This window comes from Physella acuta, unplaced genomic scaffold (genome assembly GCF_028476545.2).
Source record: "Physella acuta isolate Inbredline_101_S28 unplaced genomic scaffold, ASM2847654v3 ptg000733l, whole genome shotgun sequence".
NCBI classification, from domain to species: Eukaryota; Metazoa; Mollusca; class Gastropoda; family Physidae; genus Physella; species Physella acuta.
In genome coordinates, this window is record NW_026732251.1 from 205,834 (window position 1) to 223,206 (window position 17,373).

Consider the following 17,373-nt stretch of genomic DNA (forward strand, 5'->3'; position numbering starts at 1 on the left):
TAGTGACTTAGAAAACACTATTTTAAAATCGTGATGCAGTAGTAAATAAACATGCGCGTAATTTTCCTGTAAAAGACCCCCGCGGCGTGCCATAGAACGCTGAAAGATTTCCAATAATGGCGGACTGAAAGAAATAGAAGCGAGAGAAAGTGAGGGTAAACCTAGCGTGAAAATGTATCGCTAAAACTGCTACAGGTTATTTTTTTTAAAATCCACCCTGCAAAATAACCAGCGCATCTGTTGTGTCTCTACTACATGGACATTCACGAGTTTTCTGGGATTGTTCCGTCATTTAACGAGCTGAAGATCGCGTGTGTATTTTATTAAATGGATTATACTAAAGGGGCTTTTTCGATGAGGGTCTTGGAGCAGAGTGTAGTGTAGCGCTGCCCGCCACAGTAAGTGCCTGTTTCGTAAGATCTAGGCTTTTGTTTGTGAATGAGTTTCAGTCAGAAAATTATTTTTTTCTATACACGCGCGTGTGAAGGGGGGGGGGGGGTACCTGAGGAGAGGTACAGAGATGATGAGATAGAACCTAGACAAGTGTAGATACGGGGCAGGTAGATACGAGATAGCAGCAGTGTTTGATTCGATTCACCTGAGCCGCGGGTCGGATAAACGAGCGATCTGTTCAAACGTCGGACCATATGGTTGGAGTTTCGCGAGTGCTGTCAAGGACACCAGATATGACGTTAGGTGTGAGTAGCAGACGTAGCTCGTCTTTAGAGGCACGTGAATAGAGTCGGCGAGGTGTTATCTTTAGTTAGAGTTTGTTTTTAGATGAAGTATACTTTCATCGTTCAGGTCCAAAGTAAACGTTATCTATGTTCGTATTAAGTATACATTTGATCTTGCAATACTGCAACGTTTGATCTTGCAATACTGCAGCATTTGATCTTGGAATATTCCAGAACGAACGCTTGTCTTATGTTTCCGATTGATTTTTATTTCATTAGATTCGACATCATCGAGCCTTCACTCTCGCGAACATTTCAATGCAGTATTTTTTTTAACGAGATTTCCCTCTGCGTGAAACTACGAGCACGGTGTCGAGGGTTAAACAACGCGGGGTTTAAATTCCGCGTCTTGTCTCGTCTACGTGCTAATTTGATGCTGGTCCGTTTTAAAACCCCTAGTTCCATCGTCGCATCCTGCCATTTCTATGCTAATGTCTTCAAAGATCATTACCTCGGCAATTTAAATCTTATGGGAGGCTAGAGACATGTTTTATAGATATGTACGCTTACACTTCGATACATGCAGCTTAAGTAAAAGTGCTTAAACTTATTATTCCGAGATAATAACTCCATATGTACCGAGATAATAACTCCATATGTACCGAGATAATAACTCCATATGTACCGAGATAATAAATCCATATGTACCGAGATAATAACTCCATATGTACCGAGATAATAACTCCATATGTACTATTCTTTACCCTGATAATGCAATGCTTATCATCTTGCTCTACATCTGCACATACATTATATTTTAATACCGTGACTTCACTAAACGATAGTTTAATAATTCTATTAATGAGTAATTAAGTACGATTTTTGACCAATATGGTCACCATGGTTGATCATACTTTTTTAATTTTTATTTTTTATGACTTATTTTTGTCCAGTACAATGTCCAGCCGCTTTAAATTTCACTGGGTAAGGTCATTGACCAACCCGTACTTGCTGATGCAGAAAATTATCGCTCTACTACTCGACATTATGATTCCAAATTCACAAAACTTGACTTATATCACAAAACTTGACTTAAATCACAAAACTTGACTTAGATCACAAAACTTGACTTAGATCACAAAACTTGACTTAAATCACAAAACTTGACTTAATCACAAAGCTTGTCTTCAATCACAAAACTTGACTTAATCACAAAGCTTGTCTTCAATCACAAAACTTGACTTAAATCACAAAAATTGTCTTACATCACAAATCGACTTAAATTACAAAACTTGACCTAAATCACAAAACTTGACTAAATCACAAAACTTTACTTAAATCACAAAACTTGACTTATGATTATGTCATTCTCGTCACGTTGGCAGTAATAGTCTCCCGACCATGACGTTATTTTCCTCATTAGCAGTTACAGAACGGTTGCTACCTTGCATCAACTGTATCATAAATAAGTCGCGTTAGGTAATGGCCGTAACGGTGGACAGCTCAGGTGTTGCTGTGTTCACCTGTAAGGTAACCAATCAGTCATCTTTGTTTACTGTACTTAGAATAGTTTCACCTCTGACACCCTCTTTCTTACCACTCTCAGGTGAGTCGTTTTTTTTATTTTATATTGTAGCGTTAAGTGGTCATTTCTTGACCACATAGATGGCATTTTATAATTTCATTGTTGGCTTTTCTGACCATGAAGAGATCGTTGTGTAATTTCCACCTGTCATTTTATAATCTGTGCAAGTAATTCATTAGATCAATATTTATCTTATCGACGTATTACGCCGTTACTATATAGAAAGTCTGGGTAGCATTGCAATATTACACAAACAACATTGTACGGAAATAAACGAGTTCCTGAACAAAGTACGCAGTTTAACGAATATGTACGCAATTACATTGTTTATTTGTAACTGAAGAGTTCTCCTGTATAAACGATTTCACCTGTGTATTCAGTTGCTGTTAGGCAGTTTGATCCTAAAGCTAACATTAGTTTACCCCTAATTCAAACTCTAACCACTAACATATCACAGTTTGATCCCAAACTTAATTTCTCCTAACTCAACTCTAACCACTAAACCTATCACAGTTTGATCCCAAACCTAATTTATCCTAACTCAACTCTAACCACTAAACCTATCACATTTGGATCCTCACCCTAGCCCTAGTTTACCCAAGTCCTCTCTAACTAATACACACAGCGCTTTAAATTATCGATAGTGTTGACAGCAATCTAAGGATACTGCGCTATGGTCGGGTGAAATCGTCTATGCAGTAGTACATCCTTGATCAATATATCTCTAGAGTCTAGCACTGGTGAATCCATTGTAAGCCTGGCGTCAACATTGAAACAATGGCATCAAAACAAGATTGCTAGATTCACGTCAACGTCAGTAGCATCACGTCAACATTTCTACCATTACGTCCATTGCTACCATCATGTCAACATAGCTACCATCATGTCAACATTGCTACCATCACGTCAGCATTGCTACCATTATGTCAACATTGCTACCATCTTGTCAACATTGCTACCATCTTTTCAACATTGCTACCATCTTTTCAACATTGCTACCATCATGTCAACATTGCTACCATAACGTCAACATTGTTACCATCAAATCAACATTGCTACCATCATGTCAACATTGCTACCATCAAATCAACATTGCTACCGTCAACATTGTTAACATCACATCAACATTCCTACCACGTCACAACAAAGATACCATCACGTCAACATTGCTACCATCATGTCAACATTGCTACCATCACGTCAACATTGCTACCATCACGCCAACATTACTACCATCACGTCAACATTGCTAACATCATGTCAACATTGCTACCATTACGTCAACATTTCTACCATCACGTCAACATTTCTACCATCACGTCCACTCCACCTTACCATCTTGTCAACATTGCATGCAACAGTCACGTAACTGTTGCCACCACCACCACGCCGACTGATACCAAACATCGATAGATCGATACAACACACCTGAGTGCACCTACACCTGTACAGACGCCGCAGCATCTTATACCTCGCCTCGTTAATTGGCCCGACTTGCGGTACAATTGCATCATCATCTCGCTTAGATTATCTTACCTCAGCCAACTGCTACACTGAGATGCAATAGGGTTCAGGTGTGTTGTTTTTCTGGTGTACCTCGTGTTGTAAAGGTGTGAAGAATTCGTGCAGGTATGTGCGTTAAGCGTGTGAAAGAACCAGAGTAATACATCATTGTTGTGTGTAAATTTTTGTGTGAATGTTGCCGTGTCGTTTGACTGGTTAGTTTAACTACGGTCTTGTTTAATTAAGTTTTTTTTTTTTTTTAATTAATCAGCGGTCAGTGTTGTGTCGAGTTGGCCAGATGGTTAATTGGACCCAATCACCAACAATTGTAGTGATCTCAGTGATCGACCTTTTAATGTAAAGTTTTCCCACGTCGAAGCACATGACCTTTAGTTAAGGAGAAAGGGGAGGTAAGGCGACGCGGTGTTATATTTTTAAAATGTTGTTTCTAAAAGGGAAGCAACCCAAAACTGCCAGATCATTATTTTTTTCTTCTCGAGATTTGCGAGAAAATCTCGGTAACGGAAATTTCTCATTTCAGTCGTTAGTACATTTCTCCTCGAAATTACATCTTTAGTACATTTCTCCTTGAAATTACATTATTAGTACATTTCTGCTGGCGGCTGGGCATAGTGCTGACCACACTATCTCTTCATATGCCGAGGTCACAGAAACAAGTAAACTCTACTTCACTTGCCCAATAGACCGTCAGGTTTGAAAGGGAAACTTACTTTTAACTTACATTTCTCCTAGAAATTACATCGCTAGTACATTTCTCCTCGAAATTACATCGTTAGTACATTTCTCCTTGAAATTACATCGTTAGTACATTTCTTTTTCAAATTACATCGTTAGTACATTTCTCCTTCAAATTAAATTACATCGTTAGTACATTTCTCCTTCAAATTACATCGTTAGTACATTTCTCTTTACTGAGTAGCATCGTTAGAGCCTTTCAAAACGGCATCTTTAGTACTTGTATAGACAACATCATTAGTGCAATAACCCTTTTAGAAGCAGCTATAAAGCAGCAACAAGCTAACAATTTGCCGTTTTATGTCTTTATGTCTGTACATTATACCCCGTCAGTGAAGTAATTTATGTTCGTTGTTAACCTTGTTGTGTTGTACGTCAACATTGAAGACTTTGTGCTGTGTTCGGTACTTTGCTTTATACTGTCGTGTAGTCGGCTTCGTGGTCTAATGCCAGCCGCACACAATGATCTACTTTTCGGGGTGTAATGTCTTGTTGATTATTTTGTGTGAGTAAATCCACCGTTTTTTGTGGTCAGACTTCCCATTCCTATTCTGTGTCGGTCACTCACCTCCTCCCACGATATTTGATAATTTAACCTCCCCCCCCCCCCTCCCATGTGATCTTCTTAACTCCACCCTGTGTGAAGGTTTAACTCACACCTTTGTGAGAATCAAACTCCTCCCCTATATGAAGGTATAAAATCCCCCCCCCCCCCCCGTGTGATACAATTCACACTATCTAGGAGTCTAACACCTATTTCGCACATTGTTTCCTTACCACAGACAACCGTAACATTTGCTGTAACTTCTTTTTTTGTTACGTTATCTACCTAAGCGACGAGAGACGTCACCTGACAAACGAGAACAGGGGTGATTATCTGGCAAGATACCAGGTGATTAACTCACTTTATTTGTTGAAAAACATTTACCTTTGCCCATCCGTGAACTTATTTGTAAATAATTTTAAGTCGCCGCCCCTATAGAGTTTCAATGTAAACATTTTTTGCCTTTATTGATGAGGCACATTTGATCCAATGTTCGGGATAAATCGATGTCAATTACCCTCTGTAAATACTGACACCTGTTTTGCATTGCAATATTACACGAACAACATTGTACGCAAATAAATGAGTTCCTGAACAAAGAAAAAGAACGCAGTTGAACGAATATGAACGTAATTACATTGTTTGTATGTAACTATAGAATATTCGTATAAAAACGATTTCACATGTGTATTATATTGCAGGAATACATAATTGTTTACGAAAAATAATCGGTGGGAAAACACGATTGTGTACCATTGCTAGCTGACAGTGTACTGTTAAAAAGTTGCTAGCTGTACTATAAAATTGATATGCTCGTGTAACATAATAGCGGTGTGGTAGGAAACATGAGATGCGGTGTACCTTGTTTTATTATGGAAGGGGGGTGTCAGACTATGCATTATTACAACCAGTTGGATGTGGGGCGCCATGACTTAATGGAATAAGTTGCAGTAGGGTGCCAATACAACGGGGTGAGGGTGGGGCGCCATGAGTTAATAGAATAGGTTGCGGTGGGGTGGCAATACAACGGGGTGAGGGTGGGGCGCCATGACTTAATAGAATAGGTTGCGGTGGGGTGGCAATACAACGGGGTGAGGGTGGGGCGCCATGACTTAATAGAATAGGTTGCGGTGGGGTGGCAATACAACGGGGTGAGGGTGGAGCGCCATGACTTAATAGAATAGGTTGCGGTGGGTGGCAATATAACAGGGCGAGGGTGGGGCGCCATGACTTAATAGAATAGGTTGCGGTGGGGTGCCAATACAACGGGATAAGGGTGGGGCGCCATGACTTAATATAATAGGTTGCAGTGGGGTACCAAACAACAGTGAGAGGGTGGGAGGGGTGCATTCCTAGAACATGCTGGGGTGCCATGCTTTATTAGAATAGGTTGGTGTAGGGTCTGTAGGCCATGAGTTAGCAGAAAAGAGCGAAGGGGGGGGGGGGGTGGATGAAAAGGGCGTGGCCCTGGTTACAATTTACTGCTCTAGAATCTCTTAGTCATCTGGTGAAGCCTACCTGGCTGTGCTTGACGTCATACTAATTATCTTAAAGGTGAAGGTGGGCTAATTAATGCATGGTTGTGTAGGTAAGTTTGTGTCGGCGTGTGCCAGGTACCGGTGTTGTGTTAGGCTGGACCAACTGGCAAGTCTTGTAAGGGGGTGGGGGTGTAGTTGTAAACATACGCTCAACACCTTTCAGGGGGAGGTAGTTGCAAATATGCACTCAACACCTACCCCATCATACCCTTCTCACCACTTCACCCAATGTAACCACAGACCCATGTTACCCCCTCCTAATTTATCTCTTCCCCACATCACCCCTCCTTTGCCTTACCCACTCTCACTTCGTACTACCTCTGCCTTACCCCCCCCCCCTCACAAACACCCCTCATCATCCCCTCCCTTATCCACTCCGATCTTACTCCCTCGACATTATCCCTTCCTATCTACCCACCTCATCCCTCCCCTACCTTACCCTCTCCCATCAACATCCCCCTTTATCATCCTATTGTATGTATGTATGTATGTATGTATGTATGTATGTATGTATGTATGTATGTATGTATGTATGTATGTATGTATGTACATTTGTATGTATGTGTCTGTGTGTATGTATGTATATTTTTATGTTTTATGTTGGGGTCACAGCCATGTGATATTGTGAGAACCTCTGATCTACACGAAGCAACATTTTTTTTACACGTAAAGGTTGTATGTTAAACTGTTCATTGACACGCTAGTGGAGGGCTACAGACTAGCACGGTGTGTCTAGAGTGTGTAGCACGAGTTGTTTGGGTGTGTAGCTAGTTTGTGTATGTCAAGTGTGTAGCACGGTGTGTCATAAGTTTGTAGCACAATATCTAGAGCACTGTGTACTACTGAGTTCAATGCCTGTTATTGGTTATTCGCATGTTTATCCACATATTTAAATACAAATTGGTTGGATCGTTTATAAGAAACGATGCACGATATAGATCTAGTCGACATTTTTACATTGGTCAAACCGACACCTTATCTAAACATATCTTAACCTTCGTAACGACACCTCTCTAATGGTTCATTACAGATGCCCCAATTATATATCACCCCCCCCCCCCCCCCAATCAAACCTCTTCCGACCCTACTTGGAACCATGGACTTACCTTGCCCTAATAACTAACCCTACACGAAGAAAAGAACCAAGTACCCCTATCCCATTCTGAACGGTATATTTCCTATACTACAAAGGCAAGTTTACCATTATACGGGTCTATTACGTTAACTTTGATCTTTGTCAGTTAACGTTAGTGACGTCAGCGTAGTGGACATGTAACGTGAGTACAGTGTAGGAAGTTGATCAGTGTTGGCTAAAGAAATCCGTGAACTGGTAGTTCACGAACCGACTAGACGGTGGAGGGGGAAGGGGGGGGGGGGGGGGGTGAGAAGTCTTGGAATCAAATCACGTAGGCCAGCGTCATACGGCGACGTCAGCTGGTGGCTATTTGCGTCCACCCGTCGTCCGGCCATCTGTCCTGTCTAATTTATTACTTTCTGGATTTCTCGCGGTCAGCGAGCGGTTAGTGCCGTGTCGTCGTTCTGTTAATTGGACTAATCAATAGTCAATGGGCTGTGGGCACTCGGGTGTGTGTGTGTTGGAACTATTGGTGTGTAGATGTGGCCACTACTGGTGTGTAGATGTGGCCACTACTGGTGTGTAGATGTGGCCACTACTGGTGTGTAGATGTGGCCACTACTGGTGTGTAGATGTGGGCACTACTGGTGTGTAGATGTGGGCACTACTGGTGTGTAGATGTGGCCACTACTGGTGTGTAGATGTGGCCACTACTGGTGTGTAGATGTGGGAACTACTGGTGTGTTGATGTGGGCACTTCTGGTGTGTAGATGTGGCCACTACTGGTGTGTAGATGTGGGCACTACTGGTGTTTAGATGTGGGCACTAGTGGTGTGTAGATGTGGATATAACCGATGCCCTGAGGTGTAGTGTATAAATATAGGCACTACTATGTAGCAATACTCCCCTTCTTCTCCCCACCCCCCCCCCCACCCCCACCCCCCCCCCCCCCCCCCCACCCCTGCAGCGATGCCTGAAATACTATCACTGTGGACACGAGACCCCTGGACGTGACGAGCGTACAGCGAGTGGATAAATAAAATATGTCACGGCGTGCTCAGATGACGACTTTGATGTCGTATTTACGTCAAACTTCTAAACTGAGATTAAATGAACTTTAAATGAAACCTGACACCCCCACCCCTTCAACTCTTCACTAGGCGCACACGCTAGAGGGATTGGGGGGGGAGCAATTTTTTTTCTTGTAGAAAATTACTATAAGAAAAATATTTATTAAGTTTTCTATAACAGATATAAGAATCAATCTTTTATCTCTAGGTAGACCCAAGATGCACTCTATGTAGATCTAGGCTGTAAACGACTAGCACTTGTTAATTAATTTATTTTTAGGAAAAAAAAATACTTCGACGATCAAACGAAACGATTATTCAAATGTTTTCTTTACTCGTAATTCGATTATCAAATGTAACTTAAAAGTAGCTCCGCTTTGCCGCCACCTTACCCTAGCCCATCCGCCCCGTCCCCACCCCCATAACCGTAATATTTTTCTTTTATCTTTAACATCGAACTATAAACCAAGCATCCTTATGTCGTGCTAGGTTTATGTGATGTCGGGGGGGGGGGGGGGGGCTGTTCACAGGTCGCCCTCCTCCAAAAAAAAGGTGTACAAAAATCAAAATTTGAGCCCTCTGCTAATGCAATCACATCGATCCGTTGAGCTCTGGCGAGGGTTGTTCGAGGAGCTATAATGAGCTTAACAGGGTCAGAGTTCTATTTTTATAATGCGATGAGGAAAACAAACGGTTCGTGTCGGGTACTCGGGGGTACAAACCACCAACTGAAGTGTACCGGCGGGGGAGGGGGGGGGTGATTTAATGTGCCGGCAAGTATCTATTGCGGTGCTGATGTGGAGGGGGGGGGGGATGGAACTCTCAGATCGATCAGCCACCTGTTCTTCTGCTTCCCCCCCCCCCCCCCACCCCTTCCCACCCCCACTCTGCCGTATGTGTACCAAAGGTCAATAACTCCTCAAACACGCGGAGAGAGAGGGGGAGGGGGGAATTGGGCGACCTTCAGTTTAAGCTTTAATAGAAGGAAATAATCCGGCTCCTGTTCTTTTAGGTCTCCACAGTTCCATACTGTCCCCGGCTTCAAGGTTTTGTTGTAGCTGCTCTTTAGATTGACTGACATTCCATTATGTCGTTAGGATGTGTGCAATGGGCTACACTTTCTTACACTCTAACTCCGTCCCAGGGGTGGACTGGCTGTGTCCCGGAGGCCCGGGAAGTTGTAAAAAGGGGCCCCCAGCCCCAGATTGAAATTTTCAATGTGCAATTTTTTTTTCTATATCAAAGCCTGAATTTTAATCCTTGGTAGAATGAATGGCAAAATGAGTGGAGAAATTCTTGCGTGGGGGGGGGGGGGGGGGGGCACCGAGATTACCTTCGGGGGGGGCACCGAGATTACCTCCTGGGGGCCCACCAGGATTGCCACCTTGGGGCCCATGGGGATTTTCCCCTGTAGACGGGCCAGTCCATCCTAACCCACAAAATAACCCCAAAACATCACAACAAGTTTCCCCTAAGTCTGCTGTACCAGAATGCCATGTACACCCGCTGTGCTGTAAAATTTGTTGGTGGCTTCTCTCATGTGTTGGACAGAACCTTCTAGAAATGCGAGAATAGTTTCTTATTTCATACGTTAATTTTTAACAAGGCGGATCAGCTAACACAGCAGATATATTTTCTTTTATTCTATTACTGATGGCTCACAGCTAAATATATGTGTGTATGTAAGTGTATGAATATAATGTATGTATGTGTGTTTTATGTGTGGGTATTTCATTTATCGATCGTCTCAAACCCTCGCCAACTCTCGTATCTTGATACTATTTATTCTGAATTTGTTTTTCTTAATTTCTTTTTCTCCCCGGTCACGTATAAGTCTCTTGTCTGGGGGAGGCTACATTTCCCATCGTATTAGACGCCCCCCCTCCCACAGTCCATCCCCACCCTCACTTCAGGTCACCCCCCGCCCCCAGAGCCAACCGGCAGCACATAGTCTTCCTACGACGGCTCCGTGGGCCACATATTCCTGGGCTCTCATCTACATGTGGCCTTTTATTGTTCTGACCTCTAGGACGTCCGGATGGGGATTTGCCCGGCGCTTCTCGTGGAGCGTCTTGCGGGCTGTTTACACCCACAAGTAGAAAAGGAAATGACGAGGTTTTTATTTCTGAGCGAGGGTTGCGAGGGGGGTTTGTTGTTATTGCCACATCTGTGACGTGCGCTGCGAACGTTTGGAATCCCGTTGTCCAGGTATCACAGGTGAGCGCTCACGTTGTGCTCACCTGTACAATTCCCTGTTCTAACAGCACCAGACGATTGATTTCCTTTTTTTTTCATGCTCATTTTTTATTAAGATAATTGCCCTCGCTTTTTCTATAAGGCCTTTTTTCCACCTCATCTGTTTATTTCTAATTCCCCTCTCTTCTCCATTTCACTAGTTTTTTAACTCCTTCCTTTTCAAACTTCTCTCCTTTACTCACTTTCTGTTCACTTTCCTCCTTTGTATTCTGCCTACCTAATTCTCCTCATTCACTCTACCTTTTTTTTACTATTTGATTATCTCTCTTTGAATACGCTCTTTTTTTTTTATTTTACAGTATGAACAAAAAGTTTAATTTAACTAATGACCTTGTACAAAGAGACGCTAACCTTGACCTAATTCTAGAATTTGAAGTCAGATCTATCAGTCTAAAAAAGAAAACTCTGCCAAAACTTTTTATGCCAGATTTCTGCAGCTTTGTATTTTTCTTTTTTACCCTCCTTGCCTGTTTAGCATTGTACTTAAAATAGTTTTTTTTTCTTAGGGTTTTCCCAGTTAGACATCTTCCTGTCTTCACAGAAGCTGTAGTATTAATGTACTTTACTGCAAACAAAACTATTCGTTTACAATGTCACGTGATATATAACTGAAGGATTTGATTTAAAGACAAACCCTTATCATCAATGTCCAGTCACTACGGTGTCCAGTATCTCAACAAAAACCTGACATTTCAGGCGTATAATGCTGTCTAAAGTACATCATAAAGTTAACAATTGTGCGTCCGATTACTGAGATATCTTTTTGGGTTTGACTTAGCGTCCGTTCCATTGATGCAATTTTTAATTGAAATTTTAAATGACGTGTAAAAATAACGACCGGGACCGACAGTTTTAACCATCTTTATTTTACGTCGGTGGATTAATTAATGGCTCGTACGTCAGAACATTAGAGCCATCACGTGTTCTTACTTGTCTGCTCACTTTCCTTTTTATCTGCACAAGAAAATATCGCCGATTAATTAAATCATGAATGCCTCATTGGGTTTCAAATACTACGTAGATCGCATTTCGTTTTTTTTTTCTTTATTAGATTTAAAAGCTCTACAGATTTGAATTATTTAAAAAAAACAACTGACAAATGAGTATGTCATCATGACATTACCTTTATGTCCTTATGGGACTCGTCTGGACACTCGCTCCCTCCGGACTATGTTTCCGGCTTCCGGCTGCGAACCGGAAGTGTGTTTAGTGTTATCGGTTTTTCTGGGCGTTTTGTCAAGCGGTTCCATGTCAAGCCAGGCCTGTGACTTTTCCAAACACGTTCACGCTGATATCACCGTTTTACCACCACAATCAATAACTGGAATATTTCTTTCCCTGACATGTTGACAAAAACATAAAATTTAATAACCTTGACCTTTTTTCTTTTTCGTTCCAGACCAAAGCGGCGCCGACTCTGGATTCTCCAGCTCTCAGAGTTTACCGCAGTACACGCCCTCGTCTCCAGCCGGACCTCAGCAGGTACGTCATCACAGTGTGTTGGGGTGTCCGAGTGACGTAGTTGGTGGGTGTCAGCGTGTGCCGTGACGTAGCTATCTTGGTGACGTAGGCTCCGTGCCTCAGTGACGTACATGCGCACTAGATTCTCGTATATTTTCACGTGTATGTTGGGTGTGTTAAAGTTTGTATCATGTGCACAGCGTGTGTAATGGTTTTTGTAAAGAAGTTTACGAATTTTTTCTCAGTATCTAAATGTTCGACGAATGCGCAATTGTATCGCATACGCAACTCGTGTAAAATTTCACTTGCATATTCCTATTTCATGTCGAACGCCGAACACCATATATACAATTTTTATCGCCCCTGTTTCGTCTATTTCTCTACAACTGGGAGAAAACCCAGGCGTTTTAATGGGCAGCAAGAGATACGGAGTCTGTAAATGTTTTAAACATATTTCCTGCGGGTCCCCCCTCGGTGCCAGTTGGTGCACATCCGACTGAAACGGAGGTGTAAATGACGCGTCTTTCAGCAGACGGCGGGATGTTAAATAAAGCACGTGCTGAGCCGTGAGCCCGGCTGTAGCTGGGGGAACCGGCTATTTATACAACCTTTCTGGGGCGTACCTGTCAAAGTCTCTGCATGAAATATTGCTGTTTTATTTTTATTGTGTTTTTTTTGTTGCAACACGCCTACGGCTTCCCAACAGCCGTGTCAATGCTTTATATTTTAAACTTGCACTGGGAAGTATTCGAATGATTAGGTTCAGGTAGAATGGCTATTCTTGTCACTTTTTTTTTTAATTTTTTTTTTTTTACATTTGGCAAAAGTGTCCTTTTAATAAATGAATTCAGAGTAGCATTCCCTACTTTATCCACTGTCTAAACCTACTACGTCATTGAACTTACTACGTCATAAGTTGACAGGAAGTTGCCAGTAACACTTACGTCACTGGCCAATCACAAAAGTTTCGCTGTGTGAGGCTAGTGCGTCATATTGTTGACATTCTGCATGCAGCGTTTGACCAATCAAAGCGACATAAAGAATGGTTGCAGTTTAACTGCCTTTGTGGTTTAACACCTGCGAACGGAGAGCGGCTTTACACCTATTGGGAAGTTGACGCTTGACGGCAGTTAACGCCTGATACATTAAACATAAAAGACTCGCGTGTAACACTCTATCGCGGGTTAGTGTCCAAGGGGTGGTTGATAACTTTTGCTTTGTGTCGTCACCACCCTAGTTCGATGGGTTATTAGAGGTTGATACACCCCCCCCCCCCAACTTGATGTTGTTGATACACCCCCCCCCCCCCCAACTTGATGTTGATAGCTTTCCTGAGGTTGATACCTCACCAGTTAGAGGTTGATACCTCACCAGTTAGAGGTTGATACCTTACTAGTTAGAGGTTGATACCTCACCAGGTAAACGTTGATACCTCACCAATTAGAGGTTGACACCTCCTCCCCCTCAGATACTTGATGTTGATAGCACACCAGAAGTTGATACCTCATACCTGACCAATTAGAAAGTCGATAGCACACAAATCTGAGGTTAATGCCACTCTAATGCGGCGAATGAAGCACCACCATTTAATGATTGATAACTTCCCCACATTCTAGCTCGGTGTTCCTATTTTAGAATGTGTTGAACTAGATATTGAACACTCCGTATCGATCTCATCTACCTGCTGAAGATACTAAACCAGGTGAAAACTACACCTGACTGTCTGGTTTAATAAATCATTGATATCAGTGTTACCTATCCTTAAGGCTGTGCACCTTTTAAATATGAAAGTCTAACTATGTTCTTCAATGTGTTTGGAGTCTTTTAAACACCTGTAATGTTTAACCTGTTTTCTCCGTGTAAAAGATTTGATTATTGTCGTGTCGTTGTAAGTGGATTCAGCTGCTTGTTATAACTTCACGTTTCCGACCTTTATAGGTCATTTATTAGTAGGTCGCTTACCAATATTTAATAGGTCACTGCCTAATATAGCTTGGTAAGATTTTACGTTTAAATCAATACTTTATTGTCTTCAGATGTACTTAAATATCCGAGATTAGGTTAACGGCTGTCCTAGTTAATATTCTCTGTTGTATTTCTAATTCTGGGTCTTGCATTAAAAGAAAGTCTTTTTATTTATTTTTAAATAAAGAAATTAAAAACAACAGAATGCAATGTTTTTTTCTTTCCACGGGAAATAACCCCGTCCCTTTTAAAACATTATCTCCCTTGTCTCATGACGTCACTCTTTGAATTCCCTAAACTGCACACATCATCAAGTATTCCGTGGACATTTTAAAAAGAGCCCTTAGGCTGTGTGATTATTTATTCTGTTAATGTGCTCGTCTTTAACTTCTTTTATCCCTGACTAGAAAGGACGGGGGTGTCGAGGCGTCGGGTTTACGACGGAGGGAGGGCGTTGAGGGTGTCGTTAAACTGTTTTATTGTTCTTATTTGTTAATCTAGACCCGTGGATGCTCCTCGTTCTGTGTTGAGGCCGATCGATAAATAATAAAAGAAAATGGCGGATGTACCTCCTGGGGAGGGGATCTTTATTTTCTAGTGTTGTGGCAGTTTATCAATTAAGAAATGATGAAGCCGTTGTTTAACGCGTCATCTGTGTTTGTGTGCTTGGCGTTCGAACGGGTTCCGGTTTGTTTAATGTAAGTGTTAACCTATTGGCGAAAGAATTTTGTTACTTTTTTAGTTTTTTGTTTATTTTTGTGTGAAAATTATTGCTGTTGACAAAATCCTCAAGTTGCCAATGTTGTGAGTGCTTTCTTCTTCCCCCCCCCCCCCCTCAACCCCATGTGAGAAAAGCACTTCTTTCCACGTGACACGCCCCGCCCACACCCTCCCACCTGTATAACAAGATCCGCCCCATCAACATTTAACGAGGTAAGCTCATCAACGAGCAGTAATTACTCCGCCCCATTAGTGCTAACAAACGTTATGATTGGTACTCATGTCGTGGTGTGACGTCGCTAGTCACGCATCTCGCAGTGAGCTGCCGGTCGAGGGCTTTATTTGACGGTGTGATCCAGTCTATTCAACTCATGCGTGTCCCGCAGTCAATAGGGCTAATTAGCCTCTCATTGGTAGGTCGGCGGCCATACAAAGTACCTTTATAAAACCTAATTACCCATGTAGTCTTTTTTGGAGTTAGAGTTATCTATTCTTGGCTTGATGCGATACGACAATGGCAGATGTACATTACATTTTACTTTACAGAACTTTATGTTTGTTGATATGCTCTAGGAAAGCCTTGCTAATCGTCATTGCTTTCACCATTACGCATTTCTGAGTCTTAGCATAGTAATAGTTTACTGCTACTTTTGATACATCCAGATGGATATAAGTAGTGCCGTGTGATAGAATGATTATAGTCATTGTGATGACGTTGATTGCAGGTGTAGGGTGGACAACGCACGTGACCAACGATGGCAGGCTCTTTGTGTCCTTGTATGATTACTACACCACCACAGTAGTGGTAACAGTGTTTGCTTTAACAAATCTGAGCATTTGGCCTAAATGGTAGCTGCCTACGGATGTGGTGGCTGCCTACGGATGTGGTGGATGCCTACGAATGTGGTGCTTGCTTACGGATGTGGTGCCTGCCTACGAATATGGTGGTTGTCTACGAATGTGGTGCCTGCCCACGAATGTGGTAGCTGCCTACAACTGTGGTGCCTGTCTACGAATGTGGTGGCTGCCTACGAATGTGGTGGATGCCTACGAATATGGTGGTTGTCTACGAATGTGGTGCCTGCCCACGAATGTGGTAGCTGCCTACAACTGTGGCGCCTGTCCACGAATGTGGTGGCTGCCTACGAATGTTGTGGATGCCTACAAATGTGGTGCCTGTCTACGAATGTGGTGGATGCTTACAAATGTGGTGGATGCCTACAAATGTGGTGGATGCCTACGAATATGGTGGTTGTCTACGAATGTGGTGGATGCTTACAAATGTGGTGGATGCCTACAAATGTGGTGGATGCCTACGTATGTGGTGGATGCCTACGGACTAAGTAACTGGCCACAGGTTGAGTATCTGGCCTTGACTAGCACCTATTAATAGACTACGTACCTCTACCTCTGTCAACTTTGGGCCGGCAAACAAATTGTTTCGATGCGTGCTCACTCGTGGCTAAGTCGGTAGCGCCTCGGCGCTAATCCCTCGCCGGTCTGGGTTTGAGCGCGTGTGCCAGGGGCCAACCTCAGGTTCTGTTGTGTCAGGTACGACACGAGTTTAGTCACGTGACGAAAGCGGGCTGAGGTTGTCAGCAAAGAGTTACATCCCTTCTATATAGACGCCATTTTAAATAAAATAACTTTTACCCCTGAACACATATCGTTGCGGCAGAGAAATAAGAGATTGTTTTGTTAACTTTTTTTTTAACTTTTGTTTTTGTATCCTCCGACACAGGGAGGTATGTCGACGAGCGAGTTAGCAGGGATGCGTGTCTCGCAGTCAAGCGTGTGCACATTTGATACGTGCATGTAACGAGCTTTGTCGATGGCTAGATAAACACGAGTGTTTTTTGTATGGGTTTAAACCAGTGTGTTGGGCTTTATCCTATGTGTGTGTGAACTTACTAAACATGTTGCGTTATGGATGTGTTTGATTTATTGGCCTTTTGTGTTATAGAATATCTAAATGTTTTGTTTTTTTTTAAATATCATACTAAACACGTATAAGGCTAGTTACCCTTTAGGACCGGACGGTCAATAGGGCAGGTGAAGTAGAGCTCGCCTGTTTCTGTTTTTCTCGGCATATGAGGGGATGATGTTATCAGTTCTACACCCTGCCATCTTTACTTTCCCACCTTAGGAGTTGAGTACCCGTGAGAGCTGGGTTGGCTCAGGGATATCCTACAACCTCCAGTCCGATAATTTAACTCGAAACTT

At 42.5% G+C, this 17,373-nt stretch overlaps 1 protein-coding gene across 4 annotated transcripts in view; it reads left to right on the top strand.

The window, feature by feature from the left end:
* Positions 1–17,373, top strand: part of LOC131950075 (uncharacterized) — a 178,245-nt gene that overhangs the window by 135,330 nt on the left and 25,542 nt on the right. For all 4 annotated transcript variants that reach the window (XM_059312111.1, XM_059312114.1, XM_059312115.1 and 1 more), the window contains one exon: positions 12,404–12,486. In XM_059312111.1, the coding sequence (XP_059168094.1) occupies positions 12,404–12,486 (83 nt within the window). The remainder of the gene's footprint in view (positions 1–12,403; positions 12,487–17,373) is intronic.